Genomic DNA, 13,784 nt, shown 5'->3' with positions numbered 1-13,784 from the left:
TCCCTGTAGTCTCGGTCGTCGATATCGACAGATTGAACATTGTAATGCGGGGGATGACGCTGTGTGCTGCGAGAAGCGTGTCGGTACCGACGTGTTTCGACATCGGGAGCCTACGATACCATCTATGCCGACGAAGTCAAAGGAGAAAGCTCTGCACCCATTTGGTGACTTAGGAGCTCCACCGTGCCGATATTGGAGTACGGACGCTCCACTTGTTGGATGGGGGAATCCAGTAGTTGGATGGTTGGTATCGGCGGAGGGAGTTGGGCCTCTGATATCAATACTGCCGTTGGAGCGGGAGGCACTATAGGGGCATCACTCAGTGAAGGCACCGCTTCCTTCCCCTTCTTCGCCGCCTTAAGGGACTTGGAGGTGCCCTTCTTTGCGGACTTCTGATCTTTAATTGCCCTAGCCTTCTTTTTGACTGGCATGGAAGCGGACGACTGTGCCTTCGATGTCGGAGCTGTCGATGTAGACGGTCTCTCCTCCATCACTGAGGCAAGAGCAAGGGCCGATTCAAGGAGCACCACTTTAAGGAGCGCAGCACGGTTTTACCGCGTTTGATTGGAGAAACGCGCACAGTGGCGACAGGACTCTGGCTGGTGAGACTCTCCGAGGCAAAAAATGCAGAGGGTATGACGGTCAGGAGGAGCAAGTTTGCTGCCGCAACCCTTGCACCTGTTGAAAACCCCCCACTTATAATAATAATATACTTTATTGTCATTGTACATAGTACAACGAAATTAAGGTGCAATCATTCGGTGATCTACAAGCATACTCATATACACTCACACAACCATACTCATATACACTCACACAACCATTAGGGTTCACATTGCAACTTAACCACCAATGTCAACAAAACCACCAAATTCCAATTCATACAGCATTTAAAGCAATAATAGCTCTCGAATAAAAACTGTTTTTTAATCTGTTTGTCCTTGTTTTGATTGTCCTATATCTTCTACCGAAGGCAGCAGTTCAAACAGGGAGTGTTCAGGGTGTGACAAATCCTGCAAAATGTTCTTTGCTTTTTTCAAGCATCGAGAACTATACAATTCCTCCCATAAAAGCGAAGAAGAGGGAACGATGGGGGGGGGGGGGGCATAGCCCGAAGGCCTGACTGGGGTAAAGCGGCAACCTTCCCCTCAGCAGAAAATAAAAGGTGGGTTTTTTAAAGTTTTCTGAAAGAATGACGAAGAAAAAGAATAAACTGAGGAAAAAATCCAAAGAGCCATGAGGCAAAAAGCCAAAACACGCGAACCGATCAGACTGACGAAGAAAAAGGTCTTTCCAACGCGGCAGTAAGAAAGGAACTGGCGGGATGTCCACACCCACCCCTCTGGGCATGCCCGAGGGACTGCGCGTGAACATCCGTTAAAGGAGCTTGCTACAGCACCAATCCACTGTGTGCGCACTAGATCCCATGGGTGTGAAGCACTGAGACCACGTCGAAGATCCTCCACATTCAGAGGCAGTCAATATCTGAGCACTATTGCCAGAAGGCCAAAATGAGGGGAAAGCCTCAGACTCTATGCCCAGTGGTTGGCTGTCCAGAGGAACTGGTTGAGGCCACTGTGTGAGACAGGATGCTGGACTGGATGGACCCTCACTGGTCTGATCCAGCAGGGCTCTTCTGATGTTCTTATGAGGGGAAGGCCTCGGCCTCTCTGCCCTACTGTTGGTCCTCCAGAGGAACTGGTTGACGCCACTGTGTGAGACAGGAATGCTGGACTAGATGGACCCTCACTGGTCTGATCCAGCAGGGCTCTTCTAATGTTCTTGTGAGGGGAAGGCCTCGGCCTCTCTGCCCTGTTGTGGGCCCTCCAGAGAAACTGGCTGAGGCCACTGTGTGAGACAGGATGCTGGACTAGAGGGACCCTCACTGGTCTGATCCAGCAGAGCTCTTCTGATGTTCTAATGCCCAGGAGGCCTGACTCCAACTGCCTTTCTTTGCACCGCATCTCCAACTGCAAACAGGGTGCACAAGCCTTGCATGGCATAACAGCCTCTGCCACAATACCTACCTGTGTTTTGGAGTAGACTGAACCAGAGATGTCTGGCACACCCGTGTTACTGGATGTTACTGACACGCCTGAAGGAGAAAAAAAACAGAAATAGCAAGTGGGTCAGCAACACCATACAGAGGCAAGCCGATTTCCCTTCTCTTACCAATCTCCTGCCCACCATTACTGAGGTGTGGGTACCTTTCCCCCAGGACTGCAACACATTTGTGGCATCCACACCAGGCTGTGGGGTTTGAACACACAACACAACTTTCTAGCCTTCATGAGGACCGAAAGTGGCTTGAGACCATGCAAAAAAGGCAGCTATCTGTTCACGCACTTCCAAGTCTAATAGTTATAGGCGCTAGTGGAGTTGGGCTGTCGCTTGGGAAGCCAGTGGCTGGATCTGGAGGTGCAGTGGCACCAGCTTCACTGCAACACCATCTCCATAGATTATTATGAAGTTTTGGCAACTGGGTTTAATTGAAAAAGAAACCAGCATGGAGGAGAGAGAAGAGATTGGATTTATACCCCACCCTTTAATACCCGAAGGAGCCTCAGAGCGGCTTACAGTCTCCTTTCCCTTCCCCTCCCCACAGCAGACACCCTGTGCAGTAGGTGGGGCTGAGAGAGCTCTGAGAGAACTGCTCCTGAGAGAACAGCTGAGAGAACTTGTGACTGACCCAAGGTCACCCAGCTGGCTGCATGTCGAGGAGTGGGGAATAAAACCCGGTTCTCCCAGATTGGAGTCCGCATTCCTAACCACCAAACTGGCTCACAACGAGCCAAGCTGAGGAGAGTGCACAAGGACCAGAATGTTTTTCAGCCTGAGGGCTACGTGTGGGTCTCCTCCTGCTTTGGGGGACTCCCAAACTGGGGACCCACTCTTGCTGTTGCCAGTGCTGAAACAGGAAGAAGGGGCATCCAGTCCTGGCGCCCTTTAAGATGGGCAGCAGAACCCCTCTCCCCCATTCTGCTGTCCTTAATGTCTCTGAAGCTGTTTAGCAATGTGTGTGTGTGTGGGGGGGAGAGAACAGAAGCCCACTAGCCAGCACTGCAGTCTGGATGACTGACGGCCTAAGCCAGGGGTTACCGGCCTTTCACAGCTTACATCTCACCCATCGCTCTATTAACGAACGCGGGGCCCCGCCATGTTAGAAACGAAAAGCCTACCCCCCCCTCAAAAAAAAAGGACATGTACAGGTTTACAAGCATTCTGTTATTACTGCAAGCACACTAAAAGGTCACAGGAGAATAATCTATGGCAGGAGATGGCATGCCACATGTACGGTGGGACATGGGGACTTGCAGGAGAGCGTGAACTCTTTGTGTTACGAAAACCCGCCCCCCCCCCCCCAAGAATAATTTCTGCATCCCACCGGCTGAGAATCGCTGCTCCAGGCCACTTGTTAATCGGTCTGAGATCCAGGGGAAAGGCTCAAGGGACTGGATCGGGACTCCACAACAGATGCCCTGCTTGCACATGTACCAAAGCGACAGCCAGATTAATCTGAAGCCGGAACTCTGAACTGCGAATCTCTTCCGCTTCTCTGCCACACCCACCCACAAAACTCTGACACCCCCCCCCCAGAGAGATCCACCTGTCTCCCTCTGAGGGTGCGGTCAGGTGGCGTGCTGGGAGCGGGTTAAACGGCTCTGGTTCTAACCGGATTATATTTGATCTGGATCATCGCAACCACACTGACCTCCCTTATCCCACCTCACTGCGCAGTCACGTCGCTCCCCGGCGTCTACACTACTGGCACGTGGGAGCATGTGTCGACGGGTTCCCCCCCTCAGTTTGCGCATGCACATAGGCACCTCTCCGTAGAAGGGGGGGAACTATCACGGCGCATGCGCAGAACCACCAGGGCGAATCAATCCAAGTCCTCCAACAAAAGACTTCCCTTTAAATGTTTGACCTGAAAATGGCCTCCGTGAGATCCCGAACTCATCTAAACACTAAAACAAGTGACTGTTTAAATGGTGGTTTTCTAAACGTGGTGGCGGAGTTCCGCCTATGCGCGCACCGCCAATTCATTAAAAAAAATGGCGGGCGAAAAGTGGAAGCCTCGGGCAGCTTTCAAGCGGGGAGGGGGTTTAAACCGGAAGTGGCTCAACACCGCAGGAGTGATTAGACGTAAAAAAAAGTGCAACTGGAACCGGAGAATCAGGAAAACACCACTTGGGGGACCTGGTAACAAAATACTCCGGGTTAAGGCGGCTTTGAGCCGGAAACCAATGGCAGGGGACAGGAGGCAGATATTGACTGTGTGATCGCGCAGATAAAATCAGTTTCTGAGGCGGGCCGAAAGTGGACTAAATGGCCCATCTGACCACACCCTATCAATGTCTTTCGCCGGCAGGTGAAGGCTTCTTCGTCTTGCTTGACACAACCCTGATATTGTTACCGGCCCTCCTCTATGGTCCTGGTGCTGTTCGGTTATGTGCTTTTATCGAATTACTTTAACATTTTAAAAATGTTTTAAATTGTTTTAATGTCTCTACGTGCACCGCCTTGGGGACACCAAATGGCTGGGAAAGGCAGGACAAAAATGTTCTAAATACATTTAAAAATGTACCACCACCACCCATCCACTCAACATTTCCGATTGGATGTGTTGAGGGATTTGTGCTGTTAGCGGCTTGTAGTACCCATTTAGGCGGATGAGTACAAGGGGCCATTTTGCCATCAGGCATGACAGACGTGGCAACGGAACACATGGACGCGTGCCTTATACCGAATCAGACCCTTAGACCACCAAGACAGATCAGGACGGGCCGCCGCATTAGTCTGTCTGTAGCAGTAGAAAAGAGCAAGAGTCCTGCAGCACCTTCAAGACTAACAAAATTTGTGGCGGGTATTTGAAGAATTGAGCAGTGACTCACGAAAGCTCTAAGCTTGCCACAAAAGTTGTTAGTCTTTAAGGTGCTGCTGGACTCTTGCTCTCTTCTACTGTTTTGTCCATCAGGGTCAGTCTTGTCTACTCGGACTGGCAGCGACTCTTCAGGGGTTTCAGGCAGAGGTCTTTCTCATCGCCTACCGCCTGGTCCTTTTAGCTGGAGATGCCGGAGATCGAACCTGGGACCTTCCGCCTGCAGGGAAGACGCTCTACCACTGACCCACCGCCCCTCCCCGACGTCTCCCCCTCTCCCCCACACCAAGCCAACGTGCTCTCTCCACCCACCCCCCGCCCAGATTCCTGCTCACCAGTGCTGTATCCGTGGGAGCCGTAGCCACTGGGCTGCTGAAACGGAGTGGCTGAGGCATTCACGCTGACATTCACGCTATGCTGCTTAGAAGAGGTAGGCGGAACCTGGGGAAAGCAAAGGGCTGGCGTGTCAGCAGCACGGGGGCCGGCGACGAGGCCCGGCTCCGCCCCCACCCTGCAGCTCCACAGCAGGCCCCCACTCACGGGGAACACGGCAGGCCCATACTGGAAGGTGCTGGGCAGCCCCGGGACTCCGGTGTAGTACGGCAGGCTGGTGTAGCTGTAGCCGGGGGGCAAGGCCGGGTTGAGGAAGGTCTGCTGGGTGGTGTGGTGCGTCTGCGTCTGGTTCTGCTGGGGCTGCGCCAGGGTCGTCGCCGGCGCAGGGGAAGAGGCGTCGCCTCGGCCGAACTTCGTGAGGTCGCCTGGCCAGTGGGAGAAAGTGAGTTTGCGGGGTGAGAAGTGGGCACTGAACCAATCGGTGACTCCAGAAGGACCGGCTGCCCCCAATGTTCCCTCTAAGCTGTGGAGTCTTGTGAGCAAGAATTCTGCTTTGTGAGCTACTGGCATTTAAAGTTGTGAGCCAGTGATTTGGCTACTGTGTAAATTAGTTTGCTCTGGAGCCCTCCCTTCTTGAGGGAAGACAAAAATGTGCGCGCCGGAGGCTAAAAAAACTGTGAGCTAGCTCACACTGGCTCAGCTTAGAGGGAACACGGTGGGCGGAACACACGGCTCCAGGCTCTTGCTTACGACTGGCTTTCCTCTGCTACAGACTCCCCAGCTTCCGGTCCTGTGTCCACTGAGACTGTTTTTCAGCCCTCACGTTTATTTCCGTGGAGCACCCACCCACCCACCTGCAGTTCTATTTACTTATTTATTGAATTTCTGAATCGCCCAATCCCTGGGCACACAGGGCTCTGGGCGATTTACAACAGGTCAAAAGGATACAAAAACACAGATTAAAATCAGCCGATCCATCGTTCCTGATTCGGTCAGCTCCAGATGGCATCCATAATTTAATCTAGAACCTACTCTGGACTGTTCTAACGTCTCGCGGGCAGGTTAAGGAGGCGGCCGAAGCAGGCAGGATGGGAGAGAAGAGGAGGGGGCCAGCTGTGATGGGACACCGTTGCTGTCCTCAGCCAGAAGCTAATTCTGCAACGGCTGGAATCGGTCTTTTATCATTCGTCGGCTGGATGGACTCATTTCAGATTCGTGGTTTAGGGCAGAATCATCTGCATAGCCCCTTCCGGAGGAGCCGGTGAGGGCCATAATAACCCACTTCAGGAGACCTTCCTCCACTGATGGAGGATAAAGTTTCCTGTAAAGAAGGGAACATTCATTCTCTGTCTCAGGCGCACAGAGACTCTGGGGGTCTGATGTGGGGCTAGCAACTGTGCTGCCTGTTGCAGGAGCGTCGACTCCCTTCCAATACGCTTGTAAAAAGGTAAAGGTTCCCTTGCTCGAAAGCCAGTCGAATCCGACTCTAGGGTTGCGGTGCTCATCTCCGTTTCAAAGCCGAAGAGCCAGCGCTGTCCGAAGACGTTTCCGTGGTCATGTGGCCGGCATGACTAAACACCAAGGCGCACAGAACGCTGTTACCTTCCCACCGAAGTGGTCCCTATTTATCTACTTGCAATTTCTGGCTTTCGAACTGCTAGGTTGGCAGGAGCTGGAACTAGAGACGGGAGCTCACTCTGTCATGCGGCACCCGGGTCTCGAACTGCTGAACTACCGACCTTCCACAGCCTGCAGTTCAGCATCTTAACCACTTGAGCCACTGCAGCTCTAATATGCTTGTAAGTGAATCCAATAATTACACATCACTCGTCTCCAGTGCTCTGCTATTCAGAGGAAGCGAGAGGCCGTAGCTGGTGCCTGGAACTTCTCTCTGACGGACTGATCAATGGGTTCAGTTTATAGACTGCCCTTCCCCCAGAGTGCTCAGGGTGGTGGACATCATATACTTGTATATCAATAAATAAAACAGTATGACAAATTCGATAAAAACAGGAAAATGGGAAATGCTAAAGGACTAACTTCATTCCAGCCAATGATCCCTCGAATCCCTCCCACACACACTTAGCAGAGCAGTTCACACCCTGAGCGGAACATTAACTGCTGCCATCTTAAAATGGAGCAAAGCGTATAAAGCAAACCCAGCAAGTATAAAGCAAACAGGGAGGCTGGAACACCGAGATAAACCATCACGGACTATAACAAATAAATGGTGATAGTTCGTGATGGTTTATCTTGGCATTCTAGCCTCCCTTTTTGCGTAATCTTGGAACAGGGAACGGGCAGTGCAAGTCCCTGTGCGGCTCCAGACGGCTGCTGAGCGGGGCTTCCTGTGTTAATGAGCGGCCGCTCACATGCACAGCTTAGAGGGAACCCCGATTCCAACCCAAGATGCTGAAAAATTTAACACAAGTAATGATACTCGCAGGAATATATTAAGTATATTCAATATGTAAACCCATACAGTGATTCAAAAGCATGTAACGCACACCATAGAGTCACACAAACCACAGAATGATGATTCGTAAAGGGATACAATCCAAAATAGTCCATAAGCACAAGCCCTCTTGCTGCCTGCTACATTTGATACCATTGAGTTGTGAATTTGCTAAGACTCCACTTAATACAAAATAGCATTTTGATTTGTGCATGGTTGATGCACAAATCTGCCTGGATGCTCCGTGCCGAATTGGAAACACACAGTCGTAGTCCAATGAGTTAGATAAATATCTGTTTAATGCATTAAAACAGGGAATACAGGGCTGAGAGCCTTTGCACTTCAGCCATTCCAAAACTGTATTCTGCCATAACCAGGAAGGGCTGAAGGTCTTATACCACAAATGACATCACACACAGTTTACACATTAAAGAATCTCTAACTGGAGCCCAGCAGGTAACCCCACAGAAGCATCACTTGACTTAGTGCGTCTCTTATTGGTTTCCGTAATTACACTTCCTTGTCTGGTCTTCTAGAACATGGTCATTGTACCTGCCTTGACTCACTACACCCTTTTATGAAGGATGGTCTTCGAAACAGTCTTACTATTACGTACGATACCGTTGGGGTATACTAGACGGTATTTTCTCTATGGACTGTTATTGCCCCTAGGAGGCCTTGTTGCTTATGGACTATTTTGGATGGTATCGCTTTTACGAATCATCATCCTGTGGCTTGTGTGACTCTATGATGGGCATGACATTCTTTTGAAGCGCTGCATGGGGTCGACATATCGACAGATTTAACACAGCAGCAGTGACCTGCGTGTGTACAGTCACTGCCTACCATTTCCCGATGCAAAAGAGAGGGGGGAAGGGGGAGAGGGAGAGATGGAGTAGAGGAAGTCCCACCCCCTTCGGCTAAGGCAATGCCGTCTTCCCTACCAGAATAGGGGTTGCTGCTCAAGCTGGCGTCCCTCCCGGTCAGTGGGGTGGTTGGCGTGGGGAACGGGATGCTGTAGTAGTCCTGCCAAAGAAGGGAGAAGAAATTAAGCGGTCCCTGCCTTGGCTAGGCGGGTGGTGGGGGTGGTGGTGGGGGTGGGGAGGAACATTCAGAATGGCAGAGGGCGAATGGGGTACGTTTATTTTGTTAGTGGACGGCTGCATAGATTTGTGTAGAAAAAAGCCATGTTCTGAACAACGAACAACAGGGCGAGAATCCATAGCCCAGGTCACATCCTAAAAGGTAAAGGTTTCCCTTGCTCGAAAGCCAGTCTCGTCTAGGGTTGCGGTGCTCATCTCCGTTTCAAAGCCGAAGAGCCAGCGCTGTCTGAAGACGTTTCCGTGGTCATGTGGCCGGCATGACTAAACACCGAGGCGCACGGAACGCTGTTCCCTTCCCACCGAAGTGGTACCTATTGATCTACTTGCAATGTCTTGCTTTCGAATTGCTAGGTAGTTGGCAGGAGCTGGGGCCAGAGACGGGAGCTCACTCCGTCATGCGGCACACTCGGGTCTCGAACTGCTGAACTACCGACCTTCCACAGCCTGCAGTTCAGCGTTAACCACTTGAGCCACTGCAGCTCCTAGGTCACATCCTAGGGGGCCACTATTATAGCAAAGCTAACAAAGCTGTACTAGAACAAAACAAAAAAAGACCCGGATCCAGTGGCACCTTAGAGACCAACAAGATCACGGGGGTAATATGATTTCGAGAATCAAAACTCTCTTCGTCAGATAACTAAGGGAAGCTTGGACTCTTGAAAACTGGAAATTTTATTGGTCTCTAAGGTGCTCGTGCTGGACTGGAATTGAGTTGCCCTCTGAAATTACTGTCATGTGGGGTTACTTTGGGTGGGCAGCTGTGCTGGTCTGTAGTTAAACAACTCGTGACCAACAAAATCTTCAGGGAATTATCTCTAAGGTGCCACGGGACTCAAATCTAGTGCTTCTACTGCAGACCAACACGGCTACCCTCAGAAACAAGAGAACAAAAGGAGGATAAAAGCACGATAGCTTTGTTCAAAACCTGGCTCCTTTTATTAGTTACCAGCAAAGAAAAGCTCATTCTTCTATAAAAGCCTCACGATCAGTCATTATATTTGTACACTCAGTTCAATCTCCCCTTTTCTTTTCATACTTCCACATGTATCACATTGCCATATTAGCAAAGTCACGCCAGCAGCTGCATGTGGAGGAGCGGGGAATCAAACCTGTTTCTCTCAGATTAGAGCCAGCATATCTCAGCAAACAACACAAAATACCACATCATGAAAAAGCTAGCAGGAACAATGGAGAAAAGGGGAGATTACATCGACTCACCAACGGGAATCTCGTCTGAAGCATCTGCAGGTCGTCGTAGCCATAGACTTGGGGCTGCAAGAGAAGCAGAATGCCGGGTTAAAGGGAAACCAAGTCCTTTCCCACTTCAGAAGGGGCAGAAACCACTTGCCAGAAGCCAGTGCTGTAGGGGCCAGGGGGTGGTGACCAAATCAAATATGCGCTGCTGAATATGGTTAACGGAACTCATCCGCATTGGAAGCTAACTTATTTGAATTTCTAAGAGTAAGAGTCCAGTAGCACCTTCAAGACTAAAAATATTTGTGGCAGGATATGAGCTTTTGTGACTTACGGAAGTCACTACCCTGCCATGCATTTTGTTAGTCTGGAAGGTGCTACTGGACTCCTGCTCTTTTCCACTGCTACAGACAGACTAACACGGCTGCGCATCTCGATCTACCATCTGAATTGGAAACTAATTGGAAACCGTATCCAAAATGAGGCTCAGTATCCTGGCCTGTCTGTTCTGTGGAGGCAGCTGGAGAACAGCAGGACATAGCGAGAGCATGCAGGTTACGGGCACTGCAACCGCCCATGTGCCAAGTAATCCCACCATAAAGAATGACTCCAATAGGGGTTTTTTTTGCACCGTGTTTCTTCACACTGCCTGCAGTGCTTTCTGCAACCCACATCATCGGAGAATGGGGTTTGTTGACGGGTTCTTCTGTGGTTTGCAACTGTTCCACTGTTGTGAGGTTTTTCTACAGGGGTGTGTAAGTCAGTCTGCATAAAGGGCAATGAGAAGACAACGAAGGGCTGCAGCAGTCAGAGCAAAGAGACGGAGAAAAAGCAAAGGGTGCAGTGGGGAGAAAATTTTATTCCAGAAGAAGCAGAAGAAGAAGAAAGAAGGAAGAAGGGAGGAGGAGGAGGAGGAGAAGAAGAAGAGGAGATTGGATTTATGCCCCGCCCTTCACTACCCAAAGGAGCCTCAGAGCGGCTTACAAACTCCTTTCCCTTCCTCTCCCCACAACAGACACCCTGAGAGGCAGGTGGGGCCGAGAGAGCTCTTGACAGAAACTGCTCTTTTCCAAGAACAGCTCTTATCAGAACTACAGCTTGCCCAAGGTCATCCAGCCAGGTGCAAGTGGAGGAGTGGGGGAATCAAACCCGGTTCTCCCAGAATAGAGTCTGCACACTTAACCACTACACCAAACTGGCTCTCCACATTAATAACCCCTCCGCATTTCCCATCAAGCTTCCTCAAGGGGATCCGCGGAATATACATGCAGCAACGCTCGGATAAGGTTTATTAATATTTTGGAATACGATTTTCTCCCCACTGCACCATAGTTTCTTTCTCGCGGGTCTTTGTATAAACCGCAATGAATGTCTGAGGCAGTCAAGCATCCCCCCTCTGTGCTCGTGAGAATCGGAACTGCGCTTCCCTTCCCTGTCTGAAACCTGGCAGGGTCCCGCGGGCGAGCCATACAATCCACTGAAATGTCATCCCAAAGTGGGCGAGGAACAAATAAAAAAAAGAAAGAAAAGAAACGCGCTTCCTCAACAGGAGCTACAAAGCAGAACGAAAAGGGCGTATAAAGTATCAAGCTTCCAGTGCCTATCCCTTGTGACGGAGTCTTTGGAAAGCAAGGTCTGGTGGTAGAAAAGCCTGGTGGTAGAAAAGTGCCGTCAACTCACAAGCTGACTTACGGTGGCCCCTGCAGGGTTTTCAAGGCAAGAGGCGGACAGAGGTGGTTGGCCGCTGCCCGCCTCTGGGTAGCAACTTTGGGCTTCTGAGACCTGATGAGATCGGGCCAGCCCACCCCATCCAGGTCTACTGTGATGTCAAGTCCCATTCTGTTCAGCCGCGCTTACTCTTGGGATGGCATTCTGAGGATGACAGCTAAAGCCTCAGAAACCAGCATTTCTGCCAACACATTTCCTGGGCATAAGAAAATCTGGGTGCCTTTTGCAGACACACACACACACACACACACAGAGTGACTAGCACAACAGAGCGACATAACAGTCTTTTTCCTTAGTTCGTACAACCAGTGGGATGAATTCTCTTCGAATCACAGAATCCCAGAGTTGGAGGGGGCCCTACAGGCCATCTAGTCCCACCCCCTGCTCAATGTGGAATCAGCCTTGAGCAGAGGTTCCCAAACTTCTTTGGCCTATTGCCCCCTTTAAAAAAAAAAAAACTCAGCGCCCGCCCCCCCCCCCGAAATCTACCTTCAAGAAGTAGACAAAAAGATGCAGTGACAAATTTGCACATAGTAAAGAAAGATGTTGTAAGTAAAGAAAGATGTTGCTGGCCTGAAGCCAGAGGCCAGCAGTGACCAACACACAATAGCCCAGCAGCAACACCAGTCCTACAAGGGTGCACATGCATTTGCAATGTGCAAATGCATGGCTGTGATTGGCTGTGGGGACCCATCTCCCCATCCCCCTCCCTCCCTGATCCCAGGGAAGACCAGGAGAAGGCAGGAGAAGGCTGCTTTAGATAGGTTCTGGACTCTTCTTTCTTTATGCTTCCACCGCCCCCTTATTTCTATTCAACGCCCCCCAACTGCACCCAAGGCTCCTACCGCCCACCTGGATCGTTCCAGCGCCCCCCAGGGGGCGGTATTGCCCACTTGAAAGAGTAGCCTAGCGCATCCCTGACAAGTGTTTGTCCAGCCGCTGCTTAAAGACTGCCAGGGAGGGAGAGCTCACCACCTCCCCCGAGGCAGCCGATTCCACTGTGGCACAACTCTGTCGAAAAGTTTTGCCTAAGATCCAGCCGGTACCTTCCCGCCCTTAACTTAAACCCATCATTGCGAGTCCTCTCCTCTGCTGCAGAGATATGTTTCCGTGCCAAATCACAAACGTGACCTGCCTAAATGTGTAGGGGCAGCAGCTGGCTCCCTGACAGGACCAATGCTCCCTCTAAGCTGTGGAGTCTTGTGAGCAAAAATTCTACTTTGTGAGCTACTGGCATTAAAGTGGTGAGTGAGTGATTTGGCTACTGCATACATTAGTTTGCTCTGGAGCCCTCCTTCCTGAGCTGAGACAAAAATGTGTGAGCTGGAGGCTAAAAAACTGTGAGCGAGCTCACACTAACTCAGCTTAGAGGGAACACTGGACTCTTCCCCACCATGTGTCACTCACACACTGCTGGGCCGCACAGCGCGACTGGAGCACCACCAGCCTTAGAGGAGGTGCCTGCCAAGGAGGCCCGTTCCCTGTCTGCGCAGAGGGCAGCTGTGAGCACTCATCAGCAAGGTGGGGGGGGGGGGGGGGGGGCTCAAAGCTTCTGTCCGAGTCGGACGTTGCAATCGCAAGCAGGTTGAGGGGAGCTGCTTCGACTGCATCCGGTGCCGACTCCGAATTGCTGTCCCATGCTCTGTCCCTCCCGCCACGACACTGTCAAGAGCCGGACGGGATCTACTGGCATGAGTTCCCCACTGCAGCCGGCAACAAGAGGTACTCACTGGATATGCGTGCAAGAGCCCCGGAGCCATGATGTACGGGTTCGGCAGCAACGGTGGAACTCCAGGAGGCAGGTTAGGGGGAGCTTTGCCTAGAGAGATACAAACCAAGTTACAGCAGAGGTCTCACACCGCACCCCACTCTCCAGCAGGGTGTTCACTCTAGAGCACAGGTCTCAAACTTGGTACTCACCAATGTCTTTTGAGTGCTTTTAGAACGTGGGTGGGGCTTACGCCCAGCAAAGCTTCTGACTGGCTGCACAGACTGTCAAACATTTGCTTTGGCAGCACCTGCCATCGCAGCACAAGGACCTTCGCCACGGGACTGAAGGGAAGCCGTGGCAACCGTTTTGTGGCTGGCT

At 51.2% G+C, this 13,784-nt stretch overlaps 1 protein-coding gene across 7 annotated transcripts in view; it reads right to left on the bottom strand.

The window, feature by feature from the left end:
* UBAP2L (ubiquitin associated protein 2 like) overlaps positions 1-13,784 on the bottom strand; it is an 81,529-nt gene that overhangs the window by 13,827 nt on the left and 53,918 nt on the right. For all 7 annotated transcript variants that reach the window (XM_015419152.1, XM_015419151.1, XM_015419154.1 and 4 more), the window contains 6 exons: positions 13,426-13,514; positions 9,992-10,045; positions 8,615-8,696; positions 5,423-5,640; positions 5,218-5,323; positions 2,028-2,095 (listed from right to left, as the gene is read on the bottom strand). In XM_015419152.1, coding sequence (XP_015274638.1) covers positions 2,028-2,095; positions 5,218-5,323; positions 5,423-5,640; positions 8,615-8,696; positions 9,992-10,045; positions 13,426-13,514 — 617 coding nt within the window. The remainder of the gene's footprint in view (positions 1-2,027; positions 2,096-5,217; positions 5,324-5,422; positions 5,641-8,614; positions 8,697-9,991; positions 10,046-13,425; positions 13,515-13,784) is intronic.

Source organism: Gekko japonicus, unplaced genomic scaffold (assembly GCF_001447785.1).
Source record: "Gekko japonicus isolate JY-2015 unplaced genomic scaffold, Gekko_japonicus_V1.1 scaffold25, whole genome shotgun sequence".
NCBI lineage: Eukaryota > Metazoa > Chordata > Lepidosauria > Squamata > Gekkonidae > Gekko > Gekko japonicus.
Note: the sequence above shows the minus strand (reverse complement) of the source record. Positions and strands in the feature narration are given on the sequence as shown.